Below are 10,537 nucleotides of genomic sequence, written 5' to 3' on the forward strand. Positions count from 1 at the left end.
ATCACCTCATAATATATGGTTCCATCTGGATTGTATCCTAATGAAAAAAAATATATAACATTTAATTGGTTAACACTAAAAAACATAAGGGGTAATTACCTTTTCCCCCCATGAACTACCGGCCAGTGTCATTTTGCCCCCACGAACTACCCCTTCGACCAAAATAGAGCATCCAACTACCAATTTGACACCGTTTGCCCCCTTCCGTTAGTCAGACCCGTTATGTCCGACGGTCAACTGCTCACGTGCATGTCAAGTGCCGTCTACCCCATTTTTATTCCGAAATTGCCCTCTGGTACAGTAGATTAAAGTTTATGAAAAGAAAAAAAGAAAAACAAAACAAAACAATTCAAACTAAGCAACAGAAGCTTCTTTCACGTCATTTTCTTTGGTGTTCCACTTCAACTTCAAAGCAGTAGCCCGCTGAAAGAGTCGACCTTGAAGAGCTTCAATGTCTTGTTCATGGAAGAGCGAAGCAACATCCGGAGAGCCCATCTGCCGGTGTAGAGTACCTGCACCTTTGAAGACTTCCTTTACCGATGAAAATTTCGGCCGCTTGTTCTACGGTTGTGTGAACTATGAGGTAAGATTTTTTTTTTTTAATGGATCTGTAAATAATGGGTAGTACCTCTTCTTCGTCTGCTTATTCTCATATATTTTATAGATAATGGGTAATTTTTTTAGGGTTTGAAAGTTAGATCTTAGATTATTGTCTTAGGATTTTTTTATTTTATTTTATTTTATTTTTTTTTTATTTTTTGTTCCTTGGTTTCCTGTTTTTGGACAATGAGGTGTTTTTTTTTTGCCTAAACTGTTTTGGGGTTATTGTTTTCGGACAATGGGTAACTGAAGACAATGGGTCGTTTTTTCTTTCTTTTGCTCGAGTGGTTTTTGGTTAAATTATCCTGAAATGAGGTATTGGTTATTATTTAGTTGTGTTCGGACAATGATTGCATGATGAATACCTCTTAGATAATTCATGAAATCAGAGCATTAATATCTTTCTTCTCGTCATTTGCTGAGGACTTTAGCAATAATAACACTACTATTTGGCATTGTAAATAATTTCAGTAGCATTATGTTGTATTTGGTTTGGTTAAATGATAAGCAAATTGAAAGCACCACTTTTTGTGATATGCATGTACTGTATCTTAACAAATCGAAAGAGAAGAGGTCAGTGAGCTTAGTCATGTATGTTAGATTTCTATTTTTTTAATTTATAGATATGATCATGCTTAAATTCCAAAAGAGCCAGATTAATATGTACATCATGTCTATATGTATCATAATTGCATTGTATGCTTGTTTCCACATTAATTACCCCTATAATATAATTATGTTAGTAAGTAAAGTGGTATCAACTCTTAATTATACTTGGCCTTCCATTGAACTTTTTTTAACGTTGAAAAACTACCTTTGTTTATGAGACCTCTAATTGAATAGGTTGGTCGGTCTTGCGGATTCTTCCAATGGAAAGATTCTGAAATGTGTGAACATGCTAGACGAGCATTGACTCGTGTGCAACACAGGCACGCTATGCTGAACAAGGAAGTTGTAGAATTGAAGGTCAAGTTAGAGATCGAAGCAATTCGATATGACATGCAAGTGAAAATTGCAATGACAAATAGCCGAATTTTGGCATTTTCTTGGGTTTTTTTTGTTGTCTTCTTAGCTGTGTTTTGGGGCAACTTTTATGGTGTCAGTCAAGGACATATGTCCTACAAACGGCTACCTTGAAAAATTGTAATGACTAATATGTTTGTAATGATTAGTGTATTTGTAACTTTGAAACCTTGTAACTAGTGTATTGGTAAACTTCGTAATGTGTAGTGTACTTGTAATGTTTGTCTCCCTCTTTTCGAAAATGTAAAAAATGTGTATAATTTTCTGGCATGAAATTTGGTATCATCAAAATAGCATTTTGACAACCCCAATTTGATTCATTATTCCTTGTACATATGCTAAAATACTGACCTATACTTCCAACATACGAAACTTGAACAAATAGTTTCTTGTACAACTTAGCATTTTGGCATCATCAACATAACATTTTGGCATTTTTGCATAATTTCAAATCAGAAAACATAGCATTGTTCCTGCATATTTTCCTTCAAACCTAAACAAGTTGTTTCCAACAACGTCAAACCAACATAGTCCATATTTCCCACTACAACATCAAAAAATTGTTCCTATCAACAACAAACCAAAGTGTTTCCAACTACACTGTTTTGGAACCTGAACAAATAGTTTCCAACATACAAATCAGAAAATATAGTATTGTTCCTGCATATTTTCCTTCAAACCTAAACAAGTTGTTTCCAACAACATCAAACCAACATAGTCCATATTTCCCACTACAACATCAAAAAATTGTTCCTATCAACAACAAACCAAATTGTTTCCAACTACACTGTTTTGGAACCTGAACAAATAGTTTCCAACATACAAATCAGAAAACATAGTATTGTTCCTGCATATTTTCCTTCAAACCTAAACAAGTTGTTTCCAACAACAACAAACCAACATAGTCCATATTTCCCACTACAACATCAAGAAACTGTTCCTATCAACAACAAACCAAACACAATTTCCAACTACAAACCAACATAGTCGACTATCATATTTCCAACTACAAACCAACATAGTCGACTATCATATTTCCAACAACAGTTTATAAAAACACATCAAGGCTGCCATATTGGTTTTTTCCCTTTGTTTTTAGCTTCCATTCTTTGTATACCCTTCTCCACTGTTGGTACCACCACTCTTGCTGGCTTCCTTACTGGTTCTCGAATGACAACTCCGAGTGCCCTGGCCGGTTCCCGAGTGCATACTGCTGGTTGTGAATCGTCACATGTTAGGTTAATAGTGGGTATCTCTTTGTTGGGATCGGGCTCCTTAAATGCTGCCATCAACCTACCAGACCTCCTAATAGGCCTTGCAGCAACAGATTTTGCCTGTGCAACACACTCTTATTAGTAATTCAAAGTCTATTTACATATAAAGTATAGAGTGGAAAGCTGTATTTACTTACAGTTGTGGAATTTGCTCTTTGTGATGCCCGAGTATGCATTGAGGGAGCCATTGTCTTACTCCTTTTCGTTGAAGTAGGCTACATATGTAACATCGTCATTAGAAATAACACAAATATATATTTGTAATAACAAATGTTACTGATACCTACATCAACAGTAGTAGGTGGAACTCTCTTTTTGGGCCGTGAAACAGGTTGTGCAGCTGTAAATGATTCCGTAGGCTGTGAATCATCAGCAATTGGGTGAGAAGGAATCTGCGACACAAAACAACCAAGGTTAGGAAAATTATTAACAAAGTTGGCAATTGTATTTTGTTATAAAAAAAAGTGGTATTTAAGATATATGTACTTACATCATCTAAGTTCAACTCTGTTGCAGTGCTTGGAGTGGACTTCCTCTTCCTCCTAGGGCAAGTCCTAGCGTTATGGCCAATTGTCCTGCACTTCGAGCATCTCATGCTTACACCACCCTTCCTCATGCAATGTGGGTTTCTTGGCTCATCTGGACCCCTTCTCCGGAGCTTCTTGGGCCGGCTTGGGGTCGCTCTAATAACGGGTGGGTGAACCTCATCTTGCCCGGTTCTGACCCATTGGTCCTCACTTGGCACTGGGTATATCATTGGGTCATAAGCCATTTTGTAATTCTCAACACTGTAATATGGATGAAGGTACTGTTCAGGTTTGGCAGAATGATATAAAATGGCTGAGATGGCATGTGGGCATGGAATGCCAGTCATATCCCACTGCCTGCACCCACAAACACGGTCCGTCAAGCTAACCACAAATGTGCCATAACTGCACAACACTTCATAGATTCCATCCCCAATATAAGTTGAAGTACACTCTGCAACATCCTTTCCACATTGGTCTGGGCACCATTCCCCGACATACTCCCTTATTCCTTGCCTCTTCTTCTGGTATCGCCTCATCAACTTCTTCCTAATCATCTCCAGCATGGTAATGATTGGCTTGTCTCAGGCATGGATGATGTACGAGTTGAAGCACTCGCATAAGTTGTTCATGATCAAGTCGCACTTTGGGGTGGTGTCAAAGAAAGCCCTAGCCCAGGTACGGGGGTCAATCTTCTCCAAATAAGCATGGGCAGCTGGACTCAATTTCTTCAGCGCCTCCATTTCCCTTTGATACCCATAAAAACTATATGCAGCAGCTGCTTTCGACAACTTGTCTTTTAACACCAATCCTTTGTGCCCATCACCCCTAAAGTTTGCATATAAGTGTCGGATACATATACGATGCGGTGCACTTGGTAGGACCTCCTCGAAGCTTGGTATCAACCCCTAGGCAAAGAACAACAGAAGACAAATTAAAAATAAATAAAGAGAGATTTGAGTCAATGAAAGTAAATGCACAAGTGAAAATGTATGAAAAGACAATATTTTAATATACCTTCTGTCTGTCAGAAATGAATGTCCACCCAGTACAGCCATTTGGACCAAGGTCCCCCACTAGAGTCTCTAGAAACCAGGACCAACTATCCTTGGTTTCAACTTCAACCACAGCCAGTACAATCGGATAAATATTGTCGTTTGGATCTCTTCCCACAGCAGCCAACAATTGCCCCCCGAAATGTCCCTTAAGGAAGCAGCCGTCAACACCTATCACGGGCCTACAAGCCCTTTTAAAACCCTCCTTGCATGCTGCCAAAGACATATACAACCTTTGAAAAGTAGGTGGGACGTCTAACGTAGGCCTTTCAACTTTCATCAACAGTGTACTCCCTCTATTCATTTGTCTTACTGTTGCACAATAATCCCATAGCCGCTTGTACTGTTCCTTGTGCTTACCTTCTACCTGTTCTTTCGCCTTAACCCTGGCCCTGTACAGTTGTCTAGGAGTAACATCCACATTCCATTTCCTTTTTACATCATCAAAGAGAGCTGCAATTGGATAGTTTGGCTGTGTCCTAAATTTGTGGGTCATTCTGTCTGCAATCCATCTAGACGTTACAATCGAAGACTTGTAACATCGTGTACACTGGTGTTTAGGGTTCAGTGACTTAAGCATAAAAGTTCTCTCACCCGTAACCAGTGAACCATAAACTCTCCAAGGACAACCCTTGGGCCTACTCTTACAAACTCCAATAACCCAATCCCCATCATTTTTTGTGAACACAACATCCTTACTCCTAAACAAATTGTATTCTCTCACAGCTTTCCTGAATTGAGCAGCAGATTCAAATGACATGCCAACATCCAAATGTGGGTCTTCCATGTCCACATCCTGAAACTGGGAAACCCTAGTAACACACTTAGGCCAACTACTCGCCTCATACTCTTCATCACTTTTAGGGAGAGTTACGAGGATATCACTTCTAGCTAAGTTAGAGGATACCTCATCCTCTTCCTCATCATCCAACATAGTAGCCGAACCACTTAAACCACCAACATCAGCTGCCTTTTCATGGCTACCCTCCCCATGACCACCATCCTCCTCATCAGTATCACCCTCATCATCAAAATGAGGACTATAATCATCATCACGTTTTGAACCACCAGCTTCTGGTTCATCAGCCCCATCCCATGCATCGTCATCGTCACTCATCAATGCATGCCAGTATGGATCATTTACAACCTTCAACCTCCTTTCCTCATTACCACTTTCCACAATATCTTCACCCTCACCCTCACCCTCACCCTCACCCTCACCCTCATTTGCCCCTACTTCAGCACCAGCATCTGCAAAAGACACCGTGTACAGTAATACAAGTGTATGGCCTAATAAGACCTCGGCCATTCTGGAGACATCCTCATCAGATGTTAATAAAACCAACCCATCATCTAATTCTCTTCCGGGTATTCTATAGTACACCAGGTCACCTGGTTCGTATCCAAATTTTCCAGCTACTGTTTCGATCTCAAAAAAAGACAAACAATCTAGGTCATACGACTCTTCATACAACCCTATTTGCCCTCCAACATAGGTGCATTTGTATCGCCGATCAAACCGGCCCCTGTAATGAACCCTAAAAATGACATCGTTGTTTGCCATTGTTCAAGTGATAGGATTGATTGACACTGCACATAAAACATACAAACACTGAATTGAGTTTTAAATTTTAAATTTTATTTCGAAAACTTAGAAGTTTATAGGTCATAAACATTTTAACAAAGAGTTTCACGGTCACTTCTGAACAATGAAGTCAAATCAACTAATGCCATGCTATTTTACATCTGCAAGTAGTGGGTTTTTTCTACTTTGCTGTAACTTTTTATCTCTATTTCAATTTGGATATTACTTACTTTTTTTAAACTATTCAGTCAAAGCTTACCAAATTTCCCATAATCTCAAATGACAACTAATAATGCTACTAAATACTTAAAGAGAAAAAAATTCCATTATTTTCCTAGTTCCAGATCTCATTTTCTACAAGTTTGGCATATTACTCTATATATGTGGCCAAATATTTTTATCTTTTTTTGTCTGATTTTAATTCAATAGTTCATTCAAAAATTTTAATTTCACATAATTGGGAAGCAGTTTTTATGGAAAACAATTTAAACAATTTAATTTAGTTATATTATACCATATACCGTGTTTGACCAAATACCGTGTTTGATAAGAGGCGAATTTCATAATGTATGTACTGAAGAAACCTTACACCCAACATTCGGGACCACTTCATGGAAAACAATTTAAAAACACACCCAACGATCACAAAACCCTAAACAATTTCAAAACACACACAACAAACAAATGGGGAACAAAGGGGACCACTTCAGGGGAAAATTGTTGAACTTTAACACACAAAGGGGAACAAAGTAACAAAGGGGACCACTTCCGAACAAAAAAAGAAAAAAGAAAAAGAACCACTGACCGACAAAGGGCCGACCACTGCGGGACCACTTAGGGCAAAGAGGAAACCCTAAACAAATAAAACCAAATCCCAAGTAGCAAATCTATCGGGTACTACCAACAAATAACAACAAAAAGAAATCAACAATAAGAAAGCAACAGGTCACTGATCAGAGACAATGAAAACAAACAAATTAAATAAAAAGTACTTACAATTCCGAAAATCTCCAACAAACAGAGTTACTTGTAGCAAATTGGTAGTTGTTATAGGCTGATTTTGATGTTCGAAGATTGCGTGAGGATTGAATGTTGTTCTAGGGTTTTCAATGTTCAAAGTGAAGTGTGGTTTGAATCCAAAAATAGTGAAGTGTGCGGCGCAGATTAGGGTAGAATGAAACAAAATTCATGGGCATTTGAGGTATTCCACGCTAAAAAGGGTATTCTCGCCTTTAATCGTACCGGAGGGCATTTCGGAATAAAAATGGGGTAGACGGCACTTGACATGCACGTGAGCAGTTGACCGTCGGACATAACGGGTCTGACTGACGGAAGGGGGCAAACAGTGTCAAATTGGTAGTTGAATGCTCTATTTTGGTCGAAGGGGTAGTTCGTGGGGGCAAAATAACACTGGCCGGTAGTTCATGGGAGGAAAAGGTAATTACCCCAAAACATAATTATAGAAACAAATTGTAAATTCAATTTATTTTTCTTTCAAACTTAATATTTATTTTTGGTAACATAATATGAGTTTTAAGGATGTCTAAATATGTACTTACCCATCAACCGAATCTGGTTAATCTGTATGTGCTGGGTCGCCTGAGACCTCCTCGCCAACCCCTCCTGCTGGTGGAGGCTGCTGATCATCATCTGAAAGCATATCCTGGGGGCTATCGGGGGCCAACTGATCGGTACCCAACATCGCAATGTCCCCCTCATGGAGAATCTGGCTCCCCCCCAAATCTGGCATCTGACTCTCACCGGAAAGTGGTACCTGGCTCTCTCCAGATATCGGCCCCTGGCTCTCCCCAGATAAAGGCATCTAGCTCTCTCCAAGCCCCAGGCCCTGACTCGCTGCCTATGCTGGCCTCTGTCTCAACCCCACAAACTGGCCCTGCATCGTTGCCTATGCTAGCATCTGTCCAACCCCACAGTCGGCATCTGCATCTCCCCGGTTTGTGGCAGAGGAAATCTATCATCTTGTGTCTCACTATCAGATCCACATGGCATATGTCCAGTATATGTATACGGAAAGTACGGCGTATACACGTTGCGCGGTTTGGTCCTAATTGCACAAACCCAATTTAGGTTCCTTCCATCTTCGACGTAGAATACTTGATCTACCTGAGATGTAAGCACATACGACTCGTCCTTCATCAGTTCTCCCCTGTGGACAAGGTGATTGAAGTTGACAAACACTAGGCCATACTCGTCTATTCTGAATCCTCTGTCCATCGTGGGGTCTGCCCAATTGCACTTAAATAAGACGTACGTAGTCCTGTCATAGTACTCGACCTCAACTATATCGGTTAACTGTCCGTAGTACGTTTCGCCTTCGACGGTTGGAACACATACGCCGCTGTTCTGAGTCCTCCTTCCCACATCATGGGCGAGCGTGCGGAACAATTTCTCATTTACCATGTACTTGTTGTACTTGACTGCTGTCTCCTTTAGCCCTCTACAACGCATAACCAATTTGTGGCGCAATTCCTCCCTACTTTGATCGTCTAGGCCATCGACTTATGTTATAATTTAAATTATTAAAGATCACATTGGTTAATTACACTGAACACGCATAAATTTTGTCAATTTCAAAATTACCACTATTTCCTTACATATGCACGGTACCATTCGCAGAACTGCTCATGATGTTGTGTTTCAATAAGAGCATCCGTAATGTGACCCCTAGTGAATGATCGTCTAAGCGTGTATTTGTGCATCCTACATTCAGCATATACAATTATGTAATAATTGTTATTAATAATTTTATTCGAATTCTGCTAAATATATAAACACTACTTACATCCGAAAATTGTGAAACTCTTCTGAGTTGAACACAATATAACGATGAATCTGGTGCATTGTCAACCGGTTCAGGGTAACTCGCGTGCCCGCTCCCTTGGATCCATCAGGATTTCTCTGAGGTCTATTGTGGAATGTTGGTGCGTTATCCAGATACCTTGAACAGAACGTTACCAGCTCGGTCGCTATGTACCCCTCTGCAATGTACCCCTTAGGAGCCGCTTTATTGCGCACAGTAGACTTGAAACTCCCAAGACTCCTGGTGTACACACATACACGATATTTTTTTTGTCGTCAATTAGGGAACCAATTAAATCAAAATATATATGTATATATTACGCGAAATTTTACCTCTCTGCCGGGTACATCCACCTATACTGCATGGGTCCGCCGAGTCTACACTCGCGCACAAGATGCACGACCAAGTGGACCATGCTGGTAAAAAATCCTGGAGGAAATACCTGTTCTAGCTTGCACAAAGTGATACAGACGTCACCCTGCAGTCGGTCCATCCCTTCTTGTGATAGCTTGGTTGAGCATATGCCTCTAAAAAATGCAGAAATCTCCACAAGAGGTCTAACAACTTTATCTGGCAATGACCGACGCAATGCAATTGGGAGAAGCTGTTGCATCAGTATGTGACTATCATGGCTCTTCAACCCGGAAATTGTACCATCCTTGAGCCGAACACACCGTGAATTGTTCGAGGCGTATCCATCCAGGACCCTCACATTTCGAAGAACCTTCAGAAAATTTTGTTTGTCCTCCCTAGACATCGTGTGACAGGCAGCGGGAATATACGTCTTACCATTTGCGGCTGTGAACGGATGCAACTTAGGTCTCAACCCCATTTCCTGCAAGTCCAGCCGAGCTGCCAGGTTGTCCTTTGTTTTCCCTTTGATATCCAAAATAGTGCCAAGTATATTATCCGTGACATTTTTCTCTATGTGCATAACATCAAGATTGTGCCGAAGCAAATTGTCTTTCCAATACGGCAATCTGAAAAAAATATTTTTCTTCTTCCACATAACATCATCAGAACTCCCTGCACTCTTTTTCCGCTTCTTTCGTTTCTTCTTCTTACCCGCGTTTTCATCCCCAAACGCAACTCCGTCTAACTGTTGGAGGATCTCGTCTCCGCATGGCACATTTGGCGCGCTGTCAAATTCTTCAATACCGTCAAATGTTCTTTTGTTCATCCGCCACAGATGTTCATTTGGCAAGTATCTTTTGTGCCCCATATAGCAAAATTTACATTCGTTCTTTAATTGTTTAGAACGTGTCGATTGCATACAGCAATGACAAGCCTTCATACCCCTATTAGGCCAACCAGATAAATCTGCATACGCTGGCAAGTCGTTTATTGTCCACATCAAATGGAATCGCATATTAAAATTTTCCTTCTTTGAAGCATCAAATGTTTGTACCCCTACATTCCATAGTTCCAGCAACTCATCAATTAATGGCTGAAGGTAAACATCAATATCCATACCTGGTGAGCTCGGTCCAGGGATTTCCAGTGACAGGATGAACGACGTCTGTTTCATGCACATCCAAGGTGGCAAATTGTACGGCACAAGCATTACGGGTCATGTGCTGTGGGATGTGCTCATGTTCTCAAAAGGATTAAATCCATCTGCTGTCAAACCAAGCCAGACGTTCCTACTGTCT

At 40.3% G+C, this 10,537-nt stretch overlaps 1 protein-coding gene across 1 annotated transcript; it reads right to left on the reverse strand.

Annotated features, from left to right (window-relative positions):
* Positions 1-4,008: 4,008 nt before the first annotated feature.
* LOC133862589 (uncharacterized) lies at positions 4,009-6,043 on the reverse strand. Its single transcript, XM_062298428.1, has 2 exons — positions 4,442-6,043; positions 4,009-4,332 (listed from the first exon to the last, which is right to left on the reverse strand). Exons 1-2 carry the CDS (start codon positions 6,041-6,043, stop codon positions 4,009-4,011), a joined length of 1,926 nt encoding a protein of 641 aa, XP_062154412.1.
* Between the last annotated feature and the right edge of the window lie 4,494 nt (positions 6,044-10,537).

Source organism: Alnus glutinosa, chromosome 3, assembly GCF_958979055.1.
Source record: "Alnus glutinosa chromosome 3, dhAlnGlut1.1, whole genome shotgun sequence".
In the NCBI taxonomy this organism is placed as follows: domain Eukaryota; kingdom Viridiplantae; phylum Streptophyta; class Magnoliopsida; order Fagales; family Betulaceae; genus Alnus; species Alnus glutinosa.